Source organism: Westerdykella ornata (genome assembly GCF_010094085.1).
Source record: "Westerdykella ornata strain CBS 379.55 unplaced genomic scaffold EI97scaffold_12, whole genome shotgun sequence".
NCBI lineage: Eukaryota > Fungi > Ascomycota > Dothideomycetes > Pleosporales > Sporormiaceae > Westerdykella > Westerdykella ornata.
In genome coordinates this window covers 356,995-379,593 of record NW_022986862.1, presented here as the reverse complement: position 1 = coordinate 379,593, position 22,599 = coordinate 356,995, and the positions used below count along the sequence as shown (strand labels likewise).

The window sequence follows — 22,599 nt, the reverse complement described above, 5'->3', positions numbered from 1 at the left end:
GGGTGACACGCACGCCAAGCCTGTGGCGTTGTGGCTCGTGCTTCGTGAACCGCATTGCCCTCCCACTCGCATGCCTCAACTCCATGTGAGTTTCAGCAGCATTCACTCCGTCTCCCAGCACTCCGCATCTGAAGCCTATATAACAACATGCCGCCAGCACAACCCAAGAAGCCGGACGTGTCGGCGGCCGCCAAAGAACGCAACGAATACATTCCCGCCTTCATCGCGAAGAAACCCTTCTACGCCGTCGACGATACAGGCTCGGATAACGATTATCTCGAGCACCAGCGTTTAGTAAAGGAACAGGAAGAGTCGAAATGGTACGATCGAGGGAAGAAAGTTGCGCCTGCAGCGACCAAGTATCGGAAAGGCGCTTGCGAGAACTGTGGCGCCATGACACATAAGAGGAAGGACTGTCTCAGTCGACCGCGCAAAGCAGGCGCGAAATGGACGGGAAAGAATATTGAAGCGGACGAGGTGGTACAGGAGGTTAAGTTGGGATGGGACGCAAAGCGCGACCGGTGGAATGGATATGATGCGGAGGACTACAATGCGGTGATTGAGGAGTATAATCAGCTGGAGGAGCTTAAGAAGAAGCAAAGGCAGGAAAAGGGAGAAGTAGAAGGGGAGCAGGATGGGGACGAAGGGGATGAGGGAGACAAGTACGATGCGGAGACAGACATGGGAAGAAAGCAGGCTACGTCGACAAGAAACCTGCGATTACGAGAAGACACGGCCAAATATCTGCTGAATTTAGACCTCGAATCCGCTAAATACGATCCTAAAACGCGGTCAATGGTGGACAGCGGCGCCACTGCCGACAATGCGGCTGCCCTGGTAGCAGAGGAGGGCTTCATGAGAGCTTCCGGGGATGCTGCAGAATTTGAGAAAGCACAGCGCTATGCATGGGAAACACAGGAACGAGGAGATAAGAATAAGATCCATCTCCAGGCCAATCCGACGTCGGGCGAATATTTCCGGAAAAAGGAGCTCCAGGAGGCCGAGCAGAAGAAGGCTGCGCAGCGGAAAGCGCTGCTCGAGAAATATGGCGAACAGAAGCAGTTCAATGATGAGAAACTTAAGAAGGCGGTGGCAACAACGGAATCAGAACGCTACGTGGAGTATGACGAAAGGGGCAGGATCAAGGGTGCGCCCAAGGTCAAGGCGAAGTCCAAATACGCCGAGGACGTGCTCATCAACAATCATACATCGGTCTGGGGTAGTTGGTGGTCCAACTTCCAATGGGGCTACGCTTGCTGTCACTCGACAGTCAAGAACTCGTACTGTACCGGCGAGGCAGGCAAGGCAGCATTCGAGCAAGCCGACCGGCTACGGATGGGAACCGACCTGGCGGAAGTACCCAAAGAAGTGGCATGGAAAGAGGAGGAGGCTCTCCAGGAGCACGTTCCCAATGCGGTCGACAGCGAACAGAAGGCGAAGCAAGATGCCGCGGCACGGAAGCGCACGCGAGAAGAAATGACCAGTGGTGTCACCGAGGAAGAGATGGAGGAGTACAGACGGAAGCGGACCATGGCGAGCGACCCAATGGCGGCCTATCTAAGCAAAAACGAGGCTGTCCGGTAGAAGCGTTGACATGGTTCTCCAGGTTCTGCCCTAGTTGGAAGCACGTGGGGTTTGTCATACTTTTGTTCAGTGAGCATTGCGTTGGCGTTGTACTAGAATCAAGGTTTGGCCAGGCTGCATGCATATTGAGGGAATCACAGCATGCAATGTGGAATGACATGGAGTTTCTGAATGTTTTTGATGTGTTGTCCTACATGATCGGTGACTGACCTGGGCAGGCAGCCCTGGCACCACCTCCTTTGCAAGCTGTTCGCGGGGGGCCAACTCATAAATATTTACGAGAACAACATGTTCGTGCCCTGCAGCTGTGCGTGTGTGCTGTACATAAAAGCCCTTTGAGCAAAACCCGTCCCAAACAGAGCCAGACAGAGCCAGACAGCTCGGGCAGAGCCTGCTGAGTGGCGCGGAGCGTCGTCATCTCGTCCGGAGTCCGCCAAGACCGCTCCGTCGAGCTTCCCCGGCCCAACGACAGGCGCGCCCTCTATCTAAACATCTCAACAGCTTTCCCTTCTCCTCTGCGCGCATCCTAGAGCCCTTTTGTCTGCACCTCCTCCTGTCGCAGATTATCTGCCAGCCCATCGCCCTCACCTATCCTGCGAGCCCCTGAACCGCAACTCTTCCCGCAACGTGGGACTCCTCCCCCCGCCGAGGCAGCGACCATGGCTCACTACGGAAGCTCGAGAAATGTGGATATGGGAAAGTGAGTACCACGTTTACTAGTTCAATGGCAATCGTGCAGAGCCACAGGTGGCTACCCGCAAGAGGCCTGCCTCTCCACCGCCGACATGTAGCTCTCGCTGCATTCATTTATATCTTTCCCGTCCCTTTCTCCAGGTGAAAATGCAGAATGGGGATATCTCAACGTTTCTTCTATTGGTTCAAGCAGCATAAGCTTAAGACGAACAGGCAGGAGCAAGAACTCGCTATCAACATTCGCAAGGCGACAAGCATTGGTGAGATCGACTTCCCCAGTTCCCCTGACACAGCTTGCTAACTCCGCCTACACAGACGAGACGGCACCGAAGCGTATGCAACCCCCTGAGTCCTCCATTTCTCCAGCTCATCCGTGTAGGGAAACATGTCCGAAGCTGCATTGTATACACATGGGACCATAAGAGTTCACAGTCCTTCTGGTCGGGCATGAAAGTGTAGGTGACCAGCAGATACTTGAGTGCGACAATAAACTAACTCGCCTGCTCTAGACAGCCGATCCTTGCCGACGAAGTCCAGACGTTCAAAGCGCTCATCACAATCCACAAAGTCTTACAAGAAGGGCACCCCATCGTCCTAAGAGAGGCACAAGCTCATACATCATGGCTCGACAGTTTGAGTCGCGGTGTTCCGGGGGGCGAGGGTATCCGAGGTACGGACAGATGATGGCTTCCCAAGAAGGAGCTGGGTCACTCATGAGAAGCTACAGGCTACGCCCCCCTAATCAGTGAATACATCCGCTTCTTGCTCGCGAAGCTGGCTTTCCACCGTCAACATCCGGAATTCAACGGTACTTCCTTTCCCGCAATAGGGATCGTCATCAAAGGCTGATTGCGCTAGGGACGTTCGAGTATGAGGAATACATTAGTTTGAAATCCATCAATGACCCGAACGAAGGGTATGGGCTTCCTCGTCTTTCTGGTTGCACGCTAACAGTATGCAGATATGAGACCATTACCGACTTGATGGTTCTGCAAGACCAGATAGACGCGTTCCAAAAGCTTATCTTCTCGCATTTTCGAAGCGGCACTAACAACGAGTGCCGGATATCTGCATTGGTACCCCTGGTTCAGGAGAGCTATGGCATCTATAAGTTTATCACAAGCATGTTGCGTGCCATGCATACCAGTACGTGAAACCCTAACCGGTGCTTCGATGTCTCATTGACATGTGTAGCACTTGGCGATGATGAGGCTCTATCGCCATTACGAGGCCGATACGACGCTCAACACTATCGTTTGGTCAAGTTCTACTACGAATGCTCTAATCTACGTTACCTGACCAGCCTAATTACGGTACCCAAGCTACCTCAAGATCCACCTAATCTGCTCTCTGAAGATGACGAAAGGGGGCCGGCCTTGCCCGCCCGGCCAAAGAATGAGGAACCCGCAACAACGCCTGCGCCCGCACCACGTGCCCCCTCCGTTGACCCAGAGCCGATTAACGAGTTCTGGAAGAACGATCAGAGGCGGCAGCAGGAAGAGTACGAAGCCGAGCAACGAAGGCTGCAAGAGCAATGGGAAGCAGCCCAACGGCAGCAGCAGCAAGCCGCCTTGGACGCGCAGAGACAGTTTGAAGAACAGCAGAGGCTTCAAGCCGAGCAGGCCCGTTTGGCTCAAGAGCAGCTGCTTCGAGAGCAATATCAGCAACAGACTCAAGGCCGTCTCGCGGAGCTGGAGCGCGAAAACCTCAATGCTCGAGCCCAGTATGAGCGCGACCAGCTGATGCTGCAGCAGTATGACCAAAGGATGAAGGCTCTGGAGACGGAGATAGCGCAAATGAACTCCAATTATCAGCAACAGATTACCTCGCGAGATGATCAGATCAAGGCTCTCCAGGAGCAGCTCAACACTTGGAGATCAAAGTACGAGTCGCTGGCGAAGTTATACTCGCAACTGCGACATGAGCATTTGCAGCTTTTACAGAAGTTTAAGAATGTTCAGCATAAAGCAGCATCAGCACAAGAGGCTATTGATGCTCGGGACAAGTTGCAGCGGGAGCTGAAGACGAAGAACCTGGAGTTGGCAGACATGATCCGTGAGCGTGATCGCGCTCTACTTGAGAAGGATCGGACAACAGGCGGCCACCGTGAAGAGGTTGAGAAGCTCAAACGGGAGCTGCGCTTTGCCCTGGAGAAGGCGGAAAATGTGGAGAAGAGTAAAGGTTCCGAACTTTCAGCTATGCTTGCGAGGCATAATCGGGAAATTGCCGATCTTGAGGAGGCCCTCCGTAACAAGACTCGTGCCCTTGATGAGATGCAGATGAAGTACAGGGAGGGAGATGCTGATCTGGAGCGGCAGCTGCGTGAGAAGGAAGAAGAGCTGGAGATATTCAGGGCGGGCATGGACCAGACGCTCCTCGAGTTGAATGAGCTGAAGCTCAACCAGAGCGCGAATGACAGCGCCATCGACGGTCACTTGGATTCCTTCATACAAGAAAATCTCGAGAAGATCAACAGCATTATTGACTCTGTGCTGCAGAGCGGAGTGCAACGTGTGGATGACGCACTGTACGAGCTCGATTCGTCCATGCAGGCCGGTAACCAGAACGCATCCGGAGCATATGTGCTTTCTCAGATCGAGAAAGCCCAGACTTGCTCAATGGACTTCGCGACGGCGTTCAATGCCTTCGTTGCCGACGGTCCTAACGCCACGCACTCGGAGATCATCAAGACTGTCAACGCCTTCGCTGGCTCCATCGCCGACGTCCTTAGCAATACCAAGGGTCTCACGCGTTTTGCCTCCGATGACAACAAGGCAGATCAACTTATCAACGCAGCGAGAGCATCCGCCATGGCCACCGTCAAGTTCTTCCGCAACGTCCAGTCTGTGCGGATATACGACCTCGACCAGGACGCAAAGATCAATGTGGTGGTCAACCACAACGCCGAGGTGCTGCGCAATCTCCAGAATCTCTCCAAACTGGCCGATGCCTTTGCCCCCAAGAGCAAGATCACCAACGCCCAAGGCGATCTCGGCGAGCTGGTTGACAACGAATTGACCAAGGCCGCCAACGCCATCGAGGCTGCCACGGAGCGCCTCAACAAGTTAATGAAGAAGCCTAGGGATCACTACTCTACTTACGAGCTCAGCGTTCACGACTCTATCCTGCAGGCTGCAATTGCTGTCACCAACGCTATCGCTCAGCTGATCAAGGCTGCCACTGCATCCCAGCAAGAAATCGTGCGCGAGGGTCGTGGTACTATGACGCGAACCGCTTTCTACAAGAAGCACAACCGATGGACCGAAGGTCTCATCAGCGCCGCCAAAGCTGTCGCGTCGTCGACCAACATGCTCATCGAGACAGCCGACGGAGTCATCTCAGGCCGCAACTCTCCCGAACAGCTCATTGTTGCATCCAACGATGTCGCTGCATCCACTGCACAGCTGGTGGCTGCCAGCAGGGTCAAGGCAAGCTTCATGAGCAAGACTCAAGATAGACTGGAGACGGCGTCCAAGGCCGTGACGAGTGCCTGCCGATCCCTTGTCCGGCAGGTGCAGGAGATCATTGCTGAAAAGAACGCTGGTGAGAACGAGGCTGTTGACTACACGAAGCTCAGTGACCACGAGTTCAAGGTGCGGCAGATGGAGCAGCAGGTATGTATCCCTAGAAATGGGGTCATGGTCAGATGTTTAACGGTTCTCACTAGGTCGAAATCCTGCAACTCGAAAACGCGCTCTCTGCGGCCCGGACTAGGCTGGGTGAGATGCGGAAGCTGTCTTACCTCGAGGAGTAGAGGGGAAAGAGGTGGAGGTCATAGCGTCGAGACGCCTTTCTTGTACCTGGAATTCATTCCCTCGGTGGGCAATTGTCCGCGTAAATACCCCTCTATGCTGAGTGGCGTGGGGAAGTTTGGAGGCTAGGGTCGATGAATATAGTGTATTTTTTCCCGAAGAAGGGGCGATAATGTGCATTTAGTCCGTGTGTAAAGTTGCCCCCATGACGCAATCGGAGTGCAAAGTCTTGAAAGTCGAGGATATTCAGCAAGACGTCTATTCTCGAATATATACTACGAAGATATGTTACCAGAGAACTGTAACTCTCCGAATATATACAACTCGAAGTCCGTCGCTTATTCTCCCCTCCCCTCTCCTCTTTCTACGACACCACACTCACCTCGACCCAATTCCCCTCGACGCGCGGATAAAACTCAATCCTAAACGTCGTCTCGACACCCGCCCTCCTCACCTCCTCGACAACGGCCTTTTTCAAAATGACACCCTCGGCATCCCAATCCCACTGCCCGCTATACGTCATCCTCCCCTGCTGCAGCGGGCCCAACCACTGCGTCCAATCGTCCACGAGGAACTTCCCATCCGCGCGCGTCGCTTTCACAGTAGCAGGACGATTCTGGCCCGCCCAGCGAAGCGGGATGTGCACGTCTGCCAGATCGCCCGTTTTAGGCAGCGCGATGGAGGTACTATTATTGGGAAGGAGCAGGGTAGGTGTATCCCACGCGAGGATATTGACTTCCAAGTGCGCGCCTCCGGAGAAGTGCAACGTCACGTTGCCCAGGGATCCGATGGGGTTATTCCAGAAAAACGACGAGAGGAATGCGTTTTCGAAGGTTATGGTCTCGGCGGCCGGGTCGAGGGTGTAGTCATTCCCCCGTTTCAATGTGAAGTCTTGATATGCAATCGAGACGAGGGAATTGCCGTTGAAATGGAACGGCAAGGTAACAGGCCCCACGCCATTGCCGTCGCGACGCCGATGGTACAGGTACGCGGAGCTCGTCTGGTTCGTGGCCGCGGGATCCGTGGTCGCTAGGGGGAGTGCGTTTCTCCGGCGTCCCACTCCGTTGACGGTGTTGCGCAGGATGTCGAGAGCCACGGCGTCGCGCCAGTCGTGCGTGGCGCGGTTGAGGAAGTCGGCGCCGTTGTCCCAGAGGACGGTGCTCATGTTGAGTGACCGGGCGGTGCGGAGGAAGAAGTCGAAGTAGGTCCAGCGGGCGGCGGGTTCGGTGGCGACGGGGCTGGCGGCCCATTCGCCAATGAGGAGGGGGACGGTGGTGAAGTTTGCGCGGATGAGGGTTAGGTCCGTGGTTAGGGAGGATTGGTCGAGGGCGGAGCCCCAGGTGGTTTTGCCCCAGGCGGAGAAGATGAAGTCGTCTGTGGGTGGATTGTTAGTTAATCGATATTTTTTCTATTGTGCAATGGTGAAGTGGAAAAGGGGATCTGTGTCTTCGAACACGACAGACATGAAAAAGATGACGATGACATCGACTTACAAGGCGAATAATAATGAAACTGCAACGCCCACGGATTCTTCCACCTCGTCCCCAGCTCCGCCGGCGCCTTGAACCACAAACTCGTCTTGACGCTATCCATGCCACTCCCCGCCAGCGTAACCACCCTCTGCCCATTCCAGCCCCCGGCATCATTGATCGCTTTCAGGAAAATCTCGTTCATCCGATTCTGCTGCGCGCCATGCTCGGGCGTCGTCCCCGGCGGCTCATTGATAGGCTCAAACGCCACGGTCGAAGGCTTGCACGCCAGCTTGACGCCAATCTGGTACCAGAGCTTGTAAAACTTGTCCTCGATGGCCGTGATGTTGGCGTCGGGGACCGTAACGTCCGCCCAGATCCAACTATCATGGTGGACGTTGACAATGGTGTGAAAGCCGCGCTGAGTGATCATGTCGACGACATCGGAGACGCGCTGCAGCCACGCGGGATCGACCGTCCAGTCCGGCGCCTGCGTCTCGAAATGGTACGCCCACGTCACGGGCAGTCTGATGCCATTGAAGCCGGCGGCTTGGGCGTCGTCGAAGGTCCTGGGCGCGACTTTGGGGTTGTTCCAGTCGCCTTCGTCCTGCACGGCGTCGAGCGTGTTGCCGAGATTCCAGCCTGGGTTCATGTTTTCGACAAAGTCCGAGGCGGAGAGGGGCTTGAATTCGCCCGGACATTTTACGCCGGCGCTGGTGGCATTGCCATTTTGTGCGGAGACGACGCCGTGGAGTGCTGTCGCTACGGCTCCCAGGAGGAGTCTTTTTCTATGCCGCGGAGCCATGGTGGTTCGGTGTCGCGAGCGAGGCGTTGCTTCGACAGATTCAATAATGCTCGAGATGTGCGTGGGCCCAGGAATATATCACTTCGTCCCCCTACAATGCAAACTACTCCCGTTCGGCTCCAAATCCCAGAGGTCCTATTTCCAGGCTTCCAGAATACTGTTTGCGCGGTACCTTGTCCATCGTATATTGCCTCCGCTCCCAAAGCCGCATAGTCCCTCAACGTTAGCATGGAGTGCGGCTGCGCCTTAACGGTCGTCCGCTCTGAAAGGCATTCTTTCCAACGGGATACTGTAGGGAGCCGCGCAGTATGGAGCTTAATTCTTCTCCGGTGATTGGCGGTGTCGTAGAGCCTCGGTCGCTGCAATATATCTACCCCGGATATATTCATATGGAGGTCCGCGCGGGCCTCCGATCCAGATGAACTCGAACTTGTAGCCAGGTTGGTAATTCCGCAATTTTTCCGCCGAGTATCGTGATGCCTGGTAAACCTCTGTTAGAACGAAGCATGTGGGTTGAGTGAGAGATCAGAGCCGCAAACCGCAAAAGAACGAGTCTAATAATGCTGCCGAACTGAGTAGAATGATGGGTTCCGCCCCTGCGAGTTGCAACGTTCGCCGGGCCATCGAAATATGCAACAAGTGATGACCTTTGGAGTCCCGTCCGAAGGCTACCTCTATAGTCTAGATTTAGGCCAAACTCGTCCTCTAAGCCAAATCTCCGAGCCGCTTTCTGCTTTCAAACCTTGGAATTGTCAGGGGGAGCCGTGACTAGCGTAATTGAGTTCATCAAGCGTTCCTACACGATTTTCTGCCCTCGATTAACTCCTACGAGTGAGGGCGATCTCCGATTTGGCATCCTTAGCGCGGCCCGACATAGTGTATGCAAAGATGTACAAGTGGGAGCAGGCTGGTCAGGCCAAAGCTGGAGAGGACTGGTGGAGCACATATCGATATCGGTTGAGGGTCTTCGTAGAGAGAGTCATGAGGAGACCAGGCTCAGGTATCTCTTCGTGGAGTGCTTGAAGGGTCCACGAAGAGGATGTAACTGATCGATGGGCACATGTGAAGATGGGTTCGCATTGCGAACTAATGAGCAATGCCTTGGAGGATGAGTCCTAATGATTATATTCAGCATCATCCACTTTGTCAATAGATATCAACACTCTTCTGTACTTACGGGCCACATACATTCTGGTTCAACGGCGCAAAGCAGGAGGTGAATATTAATAGTGATGTCATGTGCGGTTGTGGCTGTGACGAGAAAGTGTGGCTGGGTTCGGGCGTCCGCATTCCAAGTGTTCATCCGAAGCTCCACCAGAACACACAGCATCGACACATACGCTTCATATGCTTGCGCGCCGTTGATACATTTTGTATTCTCTATGTGCAGCGTGCTGCAGTCCCCTCAACCATGCTCGGCTTCACAGCCTCTCGCACACAGATCGCCGCATATCTGTTCGGCGTAGCTCTATTCTCCATCTCCTTCCTCGTGTTCCTGAACTCCGCCATCAGCTTTGTTATCACGCAACGAATTGGACAGAGGCACAACGTTGGGAATGCGGTCGGGACGCTGGGTTTTGCGGATGAGCTTGTCGCGCTGGTGGCCTGTCCGGCATGGGGTCTGTTGAGCGACCGCGTTGGAGTAAGAGCTGTTGCGGTACTAGGTTACACTATCGTGGGCATAAGTCTTTGGGTCTTCGTCCAGGCAAAGAATGTATATCCGCAGCTGCTTCTTGCGAGACTGTTCTTCAGTCTAGGTGCAACGGCCACGTCAGTTGTCGTTCCGGGCTTCAATACCGCACTGACACTAACGCAGCGCAACCATGGTGACCGCGATTCTACCCGCTATGACGTTCCGCAAGCCCATAGACGATCCTCGAACTCCCCGCCGTGCTTATGGAACGTCACATACTATGACACCCTCGATATCTTCAGAACTGACAATCACCCCAGCTCGCTTCCAGTCAAACTCGGTGCCCACGGATCATCCCTTAGAGCGCGATTCTGGTGCTTCAGCTTCACACCTGGCAGGACTTGTCGGCATGTTCACAGGATGCGGTGCCCTAGTGGCACTTCTCGTCTTCCTTCCTCTGCCTACACAGTTTCAGAAGGCTGGTCGCAGTCCCGGAACAGCAATTGCCGATGCATTCTACGTTGTTGGAGCCATTGCTCTCTTGGTTGCCGGCGGGTTGTTTTTCGGCCTCCGAAGACTACCTGGGGAAGAGGGGAAAGCACTGAAACATATCTGGCACCCTAGTCCGCCAAAGGAGGATACCATTCTCAACGGCAGAGAGAAGATGCTATCGCTGCCTCTTCAATTCTGGGAGAGCATCAAGCTTGGCTTCAAGTCGCGTAATGTCGGCCTGGGGTATCTGGGCGGATTTGTTGCCCGTGCCTCCTCTGTAGCGGTGTCGCTTTATATTCCGCTTTTTACCAATACGTACTTTCTCCGGACTGGAGAGTGTTCAGTCAACCCAGACGATCCTCTCGACATCAAGCACTGCGCACGCGCATATAAGCTCGCTGCCGCGTTGACCGGAGTTAGTCAGCTTGTAGCACTTATTATGGCTCCGTTTTTTGGTTTTCTCTCTGCACGATACCCGAGGTTCAACATCCCATTGTTATCTGCCGCATTGGCCGGTGTTGTAGGCTACTGTGCGTTTGGAGCACTACCCAGTCCTGACCCTCGGAGCCACGATGGCTCTGGTGCAGTGTTTTTGGTTGTCGCTCTCCTTGGATTCAGCCAGATTGGCGCGATTGTGTGTTCCCTAGGACTTCTTGCTCGAGGCATCCATAACGATGGAGGTGGAGAAGATGACTCAACACCCTCGGAGGACCACCGCGCAGAGGAATATCACGACAACACCACGCATGTATCAGCAGGGTCGACACCGGCTGCGACGCCTAGCGTGGAAGAAGAAGCACCGCTGTTGACAAATCCTCTGCACTCAACAGAGAGCTCTGCTGAGCCGAAGAGCCTAGACCATTTGAAAGGCACCATTGCCGGCACCTACAGCCTGTTTGGCGGAGCGGGTATACTTCTTCTAACGAAGGCAGGAGGTGCTCTATTTGATTCAACTGGACCTGGCTCTCCGTTCTTTATGATGGCCTCCTTCAATGCTCTGCTCCTTGTTGTTTGCGTGGTGCTGGGCGTTGAGGAAGCTATTCAGGGGCGGCGGCGGCAGGGTATGGCATCGTGATACTGAGAGATTCAACATATGAAATCTGGGAAAGGGAGGCCATTTCAGAGCCGTCAATGGATTCGGATATAGCAGCAGAGGAGAGATGTCATCGTAATCCTGCATGGTGAGTCTTGGCGTTGCGTCTGCATGCATATGGCGAGCATCAATCTCTCCGACTTGCACTCACCGCCTGAATTGCATGAACTTACCAGGCAGCAGAGATTAGCTATAAGATGCTACGAGCGAACACTTATTGCCAGCTCGGGGGATGGACTATTTCGTCCCCCCTTTACTGTCTGTCCTAATGGCTCGATTGTAGCGGTGAGTGAAAGACATGACAGTCTCCACCATCACCATCCCCAATTTCGCCATTACGGCAGGACTCTTATTGTTCTATTGTGCTATTGTTCGTCTCGGACGCCCGGTCATGTCTCCTCCGCGGCTTGCAGAACTTCTTCGCCTCTTCTATCCAACGCTTCCCACCTTACGTCTCTACAACTTCCCGTACAATCCGCTCAGTCTTTGCAACGCACGTTACCTCACTCCGCAAGAACGCAATCATGGCTACCTGGGCGTCGTCGCTACTGGCAATTCGTCCTGCAGCATCTCAAGCGATAGTGGATGCCACCACTGCTACTCTTCCAGCGGAGTCGGTCAGAAGGGTCATACTGCTCGTGTGCAACGAACTCCTCAATATGGAAGCCAAAACCACTCTCTGGAATGCGCCAATTCCGAAACCCTTTACCATCTCGTTAAGCACGCTCTACGACCGCCTGCTCGACGGCAAACTTCCTCCCAGCCCCACGAAGGTTCTCTCTCCAGGGCTTGAATCACAGGCATCATCGCAAACTCTCACATGGACGCAAAACACGCAAACACTTTCGTCAATGCCAAACCGCACAACTTCTCTCACCCCAGAAGACCGTCCACTCCAAGACTTCGAAGACGTGTACTACGCCCTCCTTGCCAAGCTCCAGGATCTCCACGAAATGCTCTCTGTGCGTGTCGCAAATGGCTTTACACTCCCCGCGACGCCCATCTTTCCTTCCGGTCCCACCGTCGTCGAGACCTGCGCCCAACTCCAATACTTCTGGCACGTTCTCAATGACCCTTGCCTTGCCAAAGCTTTAGATGAAGCCGTGCGTCGCGCACGCGTGGACTCGCTGCATGAGGAGATTGTGCAGAAGTTGATGCGGGAGCAGATTACGGAGGGCGATGCGGGCCAGCTGATCGAGGATTTGTATACTTCATTGAATGCGGCGAAAGAGGGGGAGGAGAGGATGCCGGGACTGGCGTGGGTAGGTGGGTGGGCGCCTAGTATGATTACGGCGTGGTTGGAGGAGAAGTATCGGTCATTGTTGAGGAGGGAGAAGGAGGCTTGGGAGTGGGAGCAGCGGGAGAAGAGGAGGGAACTTAGGCAGCAGAGGAAGAAAGAACGGATGGTGAAGGAGGCGGAAAATAGGGAGAGGGAGAGGGAGCAGGCGTGGAGGGAGAGGTATGGGGATCCGACGCCCGAGTGGGAGGCGGCGCTGATGAAGAAGGCGTTTGTGCGGGAGGCGGACTCGGTGCAAGAGATTGGGAGGACGTTGAGGCGGAGTGCAGGTGGGAAGGGCTCGTGCGATGAGTCTGAGTGAGAAGGTAGCGGGTGGGGTGGAGAGGATGGATGTCGCGTTTGACCTTTGCAATGGTGCTGGGTGATCATGCTGAATTGCGGAATATGGGGAGGCGAGGCGGATCTACTCAGTGCGACGGAGTCATCGAGTAGCCCACATTAAATCGATTGTTTGATCACAATTCGAAGTATTGCTCATTGCGTCCACGGTGGTGAATGTTTTAGGGAGCGATCCGTCCGTTGTGGTTATTCGTCCTAAACTAAAGGGATACTTGCACCTGTTATTTCCGAAGTTCTTGGTGCTTCTGGTCTCCGGACTTCGAACTTCTAACATGTCTCACTATTCCAGTTCATATATGTGAATTCAACCGTCTAGAATTATTCGGGCTGTAAGTCAGGATCTAGATTCCGTAAGGCGGTACGCGAACTATGGTTTTTTTATGGGTCTTGTTCTACTTCTTCGGTTCCCGCAATTCGATTATGACTTAGTCTCGCGATCTTGTCAGCACATTCTATTTCTATGCGGTTGAACACCTGGTGAGTGTCAGGGGAGTTAAGCAAGATAAGAGGTAACATTTCTATGTGTGCAGATAGGATAGAAGATGATAGTACCAGACGAGAGTGAAGAAAATAGAGGTGTGATGTCGACTGGAAGTAAAATGTTTATGTAGTGGCAATGCCGGTCTTCCCATGAGGATTGAGTATCCTAGAGCAGTCCGTAGCGTTCTTCGACGTTTATAGAAACCGTAGAGCACTACTTCTGATATTCTCGGGGCCTTTCTTCATCGTCCTTTGGTTTAGGCGTTGTAATCTTTGAATTAATATAGAATCCCGCGTTGTCAATGTGCCTAGGAACAAGAGCAGTACTCCGTGCAAATGGCGCGTTTAACTGTTCCAGGGTTCTAGTTCTCCCCTTCCTCGAACCAACTTCGCTCTGTTCAAAGCAGTGGGGTAGACATACATGGGATTCGAGCCCTCCAATATCAGCTTTGGTGCTGTGCCTCAGCCACGCAGTGCCATGCATGTCTAGGGCAGAACCACCAACATCACCCCGGATATGTAAACCTCTATAGGTCTAACTTCACCGTTGCGGGGAGTATCGTTATGGTCCTGGTGTTCCTTCAGTTCTTTCATTCAACACTGTTCCTTTCATCGGATGCACCATTACTTTGTGGCGTGGCTTTGGGCGTCGAGTAATGGGTTGGTTTGCTGGACGATTCAGTGAGGAGCACTCTGGATATCTCAACTTCAACCCAAAGCCTCTTATCCAAAAATTTCTTTCATAACAATATCCTAGTATTGCAGTGTCACAGTCAATTGCAGGGATTCCTCCGAACTGTGAAAGTGCAAGGACCCAACCCAACCCAAGGCACTGACGACAACAGTTGCGAATCTTGGCACCACACTGGTGAAAGGCCGCAACTTTCACTTTTCGTACACGTAAACAAGTGACCCTACTGGCTAGTAGAGCCCACCGCAGTACGTTCCACAACCTGCTCACATAAGAACCCCCTCACCCTCACCGTCCCCCCGACTCTTCTCTCCTCCACCTCCAACCCAACCAACCCTTCCCTACTATCAAGTCAAGTCTCCTCTCTGATTCCTACCTCAACCGCATTCGTATCAACACAATGCGTCTCTCCACCCTCACCTCTCTCCTCCTAACCGGGGCACTCCCCCTCACCTCCGCCCTCGCCGCGCCCAAGAACCACGACTACTCCTCCCCGATCTGCAACTTAAACAAGCCCATCTCCTTGACCCCGGACCAAGAGACATACCTCTACAACCGGACCTACGCCTTCAAGGAACTCGCGCCCCCCAACCCCGCCTCGGAGCAGTGCTTCAACAAGCAGGCCCACGTGCGCGTCATCATCCTCTTCAAGCGCCGACCGGACATCTCGGAGGACTACTTCCACCTGCACTGGAGCACCGTGCATGCCGAACTCACGGTCGCGGCGAGGGACTTTGGGATCCACATCTCGAGGTACAACCAGGTTCGTTCCCATATCCCGGACTCTTAACTCCTCCTCCACCTCCCCAATCAACCACTGCCTATCTTACTAACCCACCCCAACAGTTCCACCAAACCGCACCCGACAAAACCCTCCTCGCGCCCCTCTTCGCCCAAGGCTTGCAGCCTGCACCGTATGATGGTATCGCAGAGCTGTACGCCCCGGACATGGACGACTTTCAGAAGTTCATGAACGGCGTGCTCAGGGATGAGCCGACGCAGAAGGATATCGTAAGGTTTGTTGATGTCGCGGCGGGCCTGCATGTCATGGCTGGGTATGATGATCTGGTATATGGGTTGGCGGCGCCGGGGATGGGGGGTTCGGATGGGATTGTGCCTGGGGATGAGCGGTTGGTGTACTCGGATGGGGGGGATTAGGGTGGTGAGGGGGTGACGGTGGTGGGTAGGGATGTATATCGCGGATAGCACGGAAGTGCAAAGGGGCGGAAAGGCAAGAATGTCAGGATCGTACAGTGGACGAGCATGGAGAAGGGAATGCATGTGAATGCATAACGAAGCAATGAAACCGGATAACGGCAGTAATTAACGATGCATTTGAAAATTCTGTGAAGGGTGGCAAGATGGGCAGGAAGGGATGGCAGTGTCGACGACGCTGAGAAGACAAATGTTCTAGGCAAAAGCGATCTTGTTACCCGCTTTGACGAACAATCCCATAAGAAGCGTTGTCGAGGCAGTCCATACCAGCGTGCGGAGGTACGAGTACTTGTTGCTCGTGACGTTGATGTAGAATGCCACGTACAGGACCCGGAGGGCTAGATACGTTCCGAGGACTGTGTTCAACGTTCCTATATATACCAAGTCAGCAAATCCATCATAAAAAACACACCTGCAGAAAAACAGCATTCCAACTCCATCTCCGGAGTCGAGTCACGTCCCCAACAACCCAAGCAGATCGAGACAGCAGAAAACCAAGAAACTCACCACTCCCCAAACCCGCCCAATTCCCCACCGCCACGGCGCCAACGACGAACGGCGCATTCTCCATGAGGTTCTTGTGTGCCGCCTCGGCGCGCTCGAAGCGGGCGAAGGTGGCTTCCGGGACGCATTTCTGGTAGGTGTTGGTTGTGGAGGTGCCGCGGGGGTTGGCGTTGTTCCATTTGTTGTTGTTGGCGCGTTTGACGAGGGTGATCTGGGGTTTTGTTAGGGGATTCCAATGAAGATGGAGAGAGGAATAGCTAGTTAAATGGCATTGAACATGATAGCAGAGGGGGAACAAGACGTACGGCATAAGCATGCGGATACAGCGCTAGTAGCCAGTATGCTGGGATGGCGTAGAGGGAGAGGTTGGGTGTCATTTTCCTTTTGCTTTTTCAGTTTTCAGTTTCTAAAATCCAGAATGGAGGGGAGCAAGGTTAAAATGTAGTTTTTGCAATGGGAGCTCTGCGTCTGTATTTGTACTGCCTGCATACGAGTAGTACTGTTGAGCTCGCAGTAAGATGGTCGTTGCATGTCCGGCGCGCTAAAGCAGAATGAGCAAGGTGTAGGCGCTGAATGGGGGATAGCGTCGTGGGAAGTGTAAGGAGGATATCGAAGCAATTGGTCGACGGGATGACTTGGATGTTTTTCGCAGAGTTTCTTCATACGAATTCGGCGAAGGGGCAGTGAAATCGCAAGGAGTACTGTTTACAGTTCTGTTCCGCTCGTTCGTGATTGGTTGCAGAAGAGAGGTTATGGGTAGACGGATGCGGATGTGGCATAGACTGCGGGAGTGATGAGTAAACATTGGTATTTCACGAACAGGCAGCTGTCCTCGTCCACGACGTGATTTCTCCCGACACGGCATTTCCCGTCTTGCTAGTCTGACAACATTCCTCCGACGCTCTAAAGTCAATCCGCACGATATCTCCCTAAACAACGCAACCATGCTGCTGAAGCCAGACTCCTGAACGCCGGCGCCTGTGCTCGCGGCTATCCCAAGTCATAAGCCTGTAGAAAACTGGAACGTGCGCTCAAGACACGTTCAGCGATATCCCTCCGTCATGATGACCCTCCTCGGATGTCCTATATCCTATCCAACGATTCCTCGCTATCCTGTATTGTTGCCGGTCTCGCTGTCTCAGCGCTTGCGCTCGAACCACGGGGAATTGGAGAAGACGGCGACGCCCATGTCCATGGACCACTCGCCGACCCAGAGATAGTTCTCGATGGCCTTTTGGATGGTGGGTTGGTCTTTGAAGGTATCTGCTTTGATACTGGGTCTGGCCGTCCCGCGAGGGGAGCGGGAGCATGTTAGCTTGGACTTCTAGGAGGAAGACGTGTGCGGGCGGTGTCCATAGGCGGGGAGGGTATCGTTGTTGAGTTTAAGTGCAGTCGTACGTGTTCAAGGTGACATGCGCAGTGCGGAGTTGGAGGGAACTCACGTAAGGCCCGTGGAGCGGCGGATGCCTGCTAGGAAGGCGGAGACTGCGGCTGTCAGAGTCGAGCGCGGAATAGAGGGCACAGAAGGACGTACTCAATACGGCGTCAAAGGCATAGTGGGTGAGTCTGCCGAGCTGGGGGGAGAATGAGCTTTGTGTGGCAGGGTGAGGTCCTCGGTATACATACAACCATGGTCTGCGATTCCGTCTACAGCTGGAGAGTGGGGGTAGGCTTGGAATATGGGCTTTGTTTGCTTCAAGGTGGTTGATGTTGGGTGCTGGATGGAGGTCGGGAATGCCGAGACAGCCTGAGTCAGCATAGACCCTCGATGCGTGTCGGCACGTGAAGGGTGGGAGAGAGAAGCCGACGGGACGCGGTCGGATGGCTATCTTCATCCTCGGAGGAACCGGATCTACGGGAGCTCGTATATATGTAGACACGCGCCTCGCCTTTCTGACTTGATGGGCTCTACCTTTTGGCATAACCCCAATCCCGACCAGAAACGTCTTATTTACTCTACCATGCCGTCCAGCTTCGCTTCTGCCGCCGAACGCGGAGACGACACGCCCTCACCGTCCGCGCAAGGGAACGAAATGTTTAGCAAATACGCAGTACAAAGTACAAGCTAAAAGCCCGCGCCCGCGATGTGAAACTTTTCAAACGAAATGGATAATCATGCTTATCTGCGCGCATCGCCCACCGTGTGATGTAACCAACCGTGGGGTTGGCAGAAGCAAGCACAGAAGGCTGATGATACAGCTCGCTGTTTCTCTTGGGAAGTTTCACCCAGTATAAATACCCTATAGGTCTTGAGCGACGGCCTGCAGTTTGGAATTCCCTTCACGGTTCCCCTCCAATCGATTTCCGTGACATCCGCACGCTTCAGGTTCACGTTGCGCAGGGCAAGGTCCAGCGCCGCAGTCGGCTGCCCCACGTAATCCCAACAACCACCTATTCAGACCTTCCTAGCAACACGGTTTCCGCTCTCCAGCCTTTCCCCGTCTCAATCACACTCTTCGGCGCAGGCGGACCGCGAATAATGTGAGTTCCTCTAGCCATGCCCCAATTATTATCATAGACCCCCTGGCCCCCAGAGCAGCAGTAGCTGATCCCGTTCTAGCGTTTCGCCGAAAGCGCGCCTCAAGAAAAATCTCCAGAGGCGTCCTTCACAGCCCCTCCATTCCTCAATTACCTCGACAACACAACACCACCCAGAGCAACAAGCGTCGTAGGCGCACCTCAAGCTACAGCAATATGGCCATGATCCAGTCTCTCAATCATCTCAATGCTGGCCGCACCCGCATCGAGTGGCTCTCGCAGCTCAAGACCGACCATACCCCCGCCAAGGAGTACCGCCGCACCTCCATCATTGGTACCATTGGGCCCAAGACAAACTCCCCCGAGAAGATCAATGCTCTGCGCCGCGCCGGCCTCAATGTCGTCCGCATGAACTTCTCCCACGGCTCCTACGAATACCACCAGTCTGTCATTGACAATGCACGGAAGGCAGAGGCTACCCAGCCCGGCAGGCCGTTGGCCATCGCCCTGGACACCGTACGGCTTCAATGCTTTCCCTCAAGCGCGAGAGGCTTACAGTAGAGTAGAAAGGCCCCGAGATCCGCACAGGCAACACCGTCGACGACGCCGACATTCCCATCAGCGCTGGCGATATCATTAACATCACCACCGATGATGCATATGCGACCAAGAGCGACAACAAGAACATGTATGCGACTTCCCAAAATATTCACCGAGTTCGGCATTGACTTGATTCACCAGGTATGTCGACTACAAGAACATCACCAAGGTCATCACCCCCGGCCGCACCATCTACGTCGACGACGGCGTCCTTTCCTTCGAGGTGCTCGAAGTCGTCGACGACAAGACGTTGAAGTGCAGGTGCAACAACAACGGCAAAATCTCCTCTAAGAAGGGCGTCAACCTCCCCAAGACCGACGTGGACCTCCCCCCGCTGTCCGAGAAGGACAAGGCCGACATCCGCTTCGGCGTGAAGAACGGCGTCGACATGATCTTTGCCTCCTTCATCCGCCAAGGGAGCGACATCGTTGCCATCCGAGAGGTTCTCGGCGAGGAGGGCAAGGATATCCAAATCATTGCCAAGATTGAGAATCAGCAGGGTGTCAACAACTTTGACGACATTCTCAAGGAGACCGACGGTGTCATGGTTGCACGTGGCGATCTCGGTATCGAGATTCCTCCCAGCCAGGTCTTCATCGCGCAGAAGATGATGATTACAAAGTGCAACATCGCCGGGAAACCCGCCATCTGCGCTACCCAGATGTTGGAGTCCATGACTTACAATCCCCGCCCGACCCGTGCAGAAATCAGCGATGTTGGCAACGCTGTCCTGGATGGTGCCGACTGTGTCATGTTGTCCGGCGAGACGGCAAAGGGCAACTACCCGGTTGAGGCTGTCACCATTATGCACGAGACATGTCTGCTCGCCGAGACGGCTATCCCCTACATTAGCGCCTTCGACGAGCTGAGAAGGGCTGCCCCTATCCCGTGTCCTACGACAGAGACCTGCGCCATGGCTGCCGTGAGCGCGAGCTTGGAGCAGAATGCCGGAGCAATTCTTGTCCTGACCACCAGGTAATACCCCGTCTTTCCCACATTGTCGCTCTCAAGCTAATCGTTACAAGCGGTACGACTGCGCGTCTCGTCTCCAAGTACAGGCCCGTCTGCCCCATCATCATGGTTACGCGTAACGCGAGGGCTGCACGCTACTCCCATCTCTACCGCGGCGTGTATCCCTTCTATTTCCCCGAGCCCAAGCCGGACTTCAAGAGTGTTCCCTGGCAGGAGGACGTCGACCGCCGTTTGAAGTGGGGAATCATGAATGCCATCAAGTTGGGTGTCCTCAGCAAGGGAGACGTGGTCGTCTGCGTCCAGGGCTGGAGAGGCGGCATGGGCAACACCAACACCATGCGCATTGTGCTCGCCACGGAGGATCTTGGTCTGGAAGAGGACTCTTAGGTGGGGTTGCGAGAACCCAATGCGGTGAAGCCTCCTCCCATCAGGCTGGTAACCGCGCATGGGAGGATGGTCGTCCCTTGGGGGGCCCGGATAGATTGAGGCGAGGCGTATCGGGCGCAAATCCAGTCACGGTTACGACGAGTCGTAGTAGACTAATGAGATTCATATGATGCATACATCAGATAGATGACTCTTTCACCTTTGACCTTTGAATTCTCTTTCACCAAGACAAAGAAAGCGAACCATACCTAGGTACCTTCGACATGCAATTGGACATTTGTGTTAGTCAGCCATGATTTACAGATGCCAAGGCTGCCGCCAGATCCCTCACGAAACCTAAGACCGCATGCCTATCTCATGAAAAGACAATAGCTACTGCACCTATGGATCTCACTTCTATCCTAGCCGACTCGTCGGTTGTGCAACCGCGGCGCACCTCTTCGAACCCTCCATCCATAGCGGCCGCCAGTCCCGCCATCTCCGTCGCAAAACTCCCATCTCCGCAAATATCCACAAAGCCTACGCGGAAGCGGAAGCGACACGACCCAAAACCTATATGGGCTGTGCTTGAACATGAACAAGTCGACCTGCCGATCAATGGGCACACCGAATCGCGTCAACCTCGTCCACTTCAAACACCCGTCGCACGCGCTCCACCTCCGCCAGTACCTTCTTACGCCAACGGTCGTCCGCCTCACGTCGCGCGACCTGCTGTTGGGCCGACCGCACGAGAGCTCACAGGATGGCAGCGCCCCATAACGGACGATCCGTACGTGTACGATGAGATGGTGCGCCGAACGTGCGACTTCATCTGGAACCACGTCGTCGAGGATCGCGCGCTTCGGACAGCGGTAGAGCAGTCGCCCGGAGCGGAGATTGAGATTGAAGCGCGTTGGGGTCAGATCATCGACTTGAGTACCGGCCGGCGACTTGTTTCGGTCAACGAGACGGAGTGCGTGATTCGGCAAGATGTTGCGGCCGGGACGAAGTTCGAGAGCACCATGTCGGTTATGCAGCACAAGAAGATGAATGAGTTCCTCAACGAGCAGGTTGGCAAGTCGAAAAATACACCGTCGCGAACCGACGTCAATTACAAGCACACCAAGGAGGTCGACATGTTCTACGACCTGGACCAAGCCGGCTTCGACTTACTGGCGCCTGGCGTGAGGGAAATCATAGCGCGGCAGCAGCACCGCCAGAGAATACGCGTGACACGCGACATGAAGACGGGCCAGGTGCTGCGCAAAATCATCAAATGCCGCATCGGGAACCTCGAAATCAGCTCCCCACTCACAGAATGGGACTACCGCATCGGCATCAACGTCGAAATCTCGTACCCAGGCCCTCTCGAATCCTTGAAACCCGTCATCGACAAAGACCAAACCATAGCCACCTCGGAGCGTAAAAAGGACCGCATGTCGTATTCCTGGCTGTCTGCGTACCAAATCGACCTCACGCAGGTGGTCCAGGGGACAAACAAGAACCACGAGCTCGAGCTGGAACTGGATGCGAAGACCCTGCTCAAGACGACGGAGAAGATGGATATGCAGGAGCCCCCGCCGAACGATTACGAGGCGCTTGTTGCGGGGATGCTGAATAACTTACGGGTACTGTCGAGGGAAATGACTACGTAGGATGTCGTCTTGCAGCCGTCGGGGGCTACCTTTTTTTATGCACATTGGAGGGATGTTATGGAGGCTGAGGAGAGGAAGAAGGAGCAGGAGGGGAAGAGGAGGGGAAAGCGGCAATACGGAAGAGAGGGTCGATTTTCAGTAGGCCACGGTTATGATAGAGGTCTAATTTCCACGGTCAGGCTTGGATAAGCATAATGGGTTTGGTTATTACAACGGGAAAGATCGCGCGGCGCCGGTGCGCTGGAGTTGGAGCTTTTTACGGAGGGAACATGGAGATACCCATTCCTTTTTATTCATTTTGTACGATAATGAATCGAAAGGCCGACATTCGCCTTGGTGGGAGAAGATGAGTATGGCACTGTGAAGTCTAGCTTTGCTTCAGCTGTTGATATCAATGACAACAAGGTAAATAGTAGAGTCTGAAGCAGATGTCAGACACTTTGTCTAGCAAAGGAAGTAGTCGATAATGTAACCAGGGCTG

At 54.2% G+C, this 22,599-nt stretch overlaps 9 protein-coding genes across 9 annotated transcripts; 6 read left to right on the top strand and 3 right to left on the bottom strand.

Annotated features, from left to right (window-relative positions):
- Positions 1–147: 147 nt before the first annotated feature.
- EI97DRAFT_378445 (ANTH-domain-containing protein) lies at positions 148–6,031 on the top strand (the record flags this gene model as incomplete). The annotated part of the gene is given in 12 exon segments (XM_033795661.1): positions 148–1,575; positions 1,725–1,785; positions 2,037–2,139; positions 2,159–2,284; positions 2,491–2,555; positions 2,657–2,732; positions 2,787–2,947; positions 3,005–3,085; positions 3,136–3,193; positions 3,239–3,423; positions 3,472–5,891; positions 5,945–6,031. 12 exon segments carry the CDS (start codon positions 148–150, stop codon positions 6,029–6,031), a joined length of 4,851 nt encoding a protein of 1,616 aa, XP_033653457.1.
- A 244-nt stretch (positions 6,032–6,275) lies between these two features.
- On the bottom strand, positions 6,276–8,720 carry EI97DRAFT_60640 (endoglucanase D precursor). The gene is made up of 3 exons (XM_033802957.1): positions 8,664–8,720; positions 7,523–8,420; positions 6,276–7,403 (listed from the first exon to the last, which is right to left on the bottom strand). Exons 2-3 carry the CDS (start codon positions 8,301–8,303, stop codon positions 6,394–6,396), a joined length of 1,791 nt encoding a protein of 596 aa, XP_033653456.1. The 5' UTR covers positions 8,304–8,420; positions 8,664–8,720; the 3' UTR covers positions 6,276–6,393.
- Positions 8,721–9,714: 994 nt separating this feature from the next.
- EI97DRAFT_494443 (MFS general substrate transporter) lies at positions 9,715–11,503 on the top strand (the record flags this gene model as incomplete). The annotated part of the gene is made up of 2 exons (XM_033802390.1): positions 9,715–10,129; positions 10,173–11,503. 2 exons carry the CDS (start codon positions 9,715–9,717, stop codon positions 11,501–11,503), a joined length of 1,746 nt encoding a protein of 581 aa, XP_033653455.1.
- A 271-nt stretch (positions 11,504–11,774) lies between these two features.
- Positions 11,775–13,307, top strand: EI97DRAFT_60601 (uncharacterized protein). The gene has a single exon (XM_033802956.1). The coding sequence runs from the start codon at positions 12,046–12,048 to the stop codon at positions 13,117–13,119; it is 1,074 nt and encodes a 357-aa protein (XP_033653454.1). The 5' UTR covers positions 11,775–12,045; the 3' UTR covers positions 13,120–13,307.
- Positions 13,308–14,728: 1,421 nt separating this feature from the next.
- On the top strand, positions 14,729–15,486 carry EI97DRAFT_458912 (uncharacterized protein; the record flags this gene model as incomplete). The annotated part of the gene is made up of 2 exons (XM_033800951.1): positions 14,729–15,091; positions 15,175–15,486. 2 exons carry the CDS (start codon positions 14,729–14,731, stop codon positions 15,484–15,486), a joined length of 675 nt encoding a protein of 224 aa, XP_033653453.1.
- A 252-nt stretch (positions 15,487–15,738) lies between these two features.
- EI97DRAFT_458911 (uncharacterized protein) lies at positions 15,739–16,424 on the bottom strand (the record flags this gene model as incomplete). Its single annotated transcript, XM_033800950.1, has 3 exons — positions 15,739–15,914; positions 16,051–16,258; positions 16,353–16,424. The coding sequence occupies 3 exons, from the start codon at positions 16,422–16,424 to the stop codon at positions 15,739–15,741; spliced, it is 456 nt and encodes a 151-aa protein (XP_033653452.1).
- A 417-nt stretch (positions 16,425–16,841) lies between these two features.
- EI97DRAFT_433849 (DUF1748-domain-containing protein) lies at positions 16,842–17,730 on the bottom strand. The gene is made up of 4 exons (XM_033798471.1): positions 17,674–17,730; positions 17,582–17,621; positions 17,490–17,532; positions 16,842–17,327 (listed from the first exon to the last, which is right to left on the bottom strand). The coding sequence occupies exons 1-4, from the start codon at positions 17,677–17,679 to the stop codon at positions 17,186–17,188; spliced, it is 231 nt and encodes a 76-aa protein (XP_033653451.1). The 5' UTR covers positions 17,680–17,730; the 3' UTR covers positions 16,842–17,185.
- A 1,017-nt stretch (positions 17,731–18,747) lies between these two features.
- On the top strand, positions 18,748–20,484 carry EI97DRAFT_378341 (pyruvate kinase; the record flags this gene model as incomplete). The annotated part of the gene is made up of 4 exons (XM_033795657.1): positions 18,748–19,041; positions 19,092–19,213; positions 19,267–20,100; positions 20,151–20,484. The coding sequence occupies 4 exons, from the start codon at positions 18,748–18,750 to the stop codon at positions 20,482–20,484; spliced, it is 1,584 nt and encodes a 527-aa protein (XP_033653450.1).
- A 353-nt stretch (positions 20,485–20,837) lies between these two features.
- On the top strand, positions 20,838–22,577 carry EI97DRAFT_433847 (mRNA triphosphatase CET1). Its single transcript, XM_033798470.1, has one exon. It carries the CDS (start codon positions 20,868–20,870, stop codon positions 22,116–22,118), a length of 1,251 nt encoding a protein of 416 aa, XP_033653449.1. The 5' UTR covers positions 20,838–20,867; the 3' UTR covers positions 22,119–22,577.
- Positions 22,578–22,599: the final 22 nt, after the last annotated feature.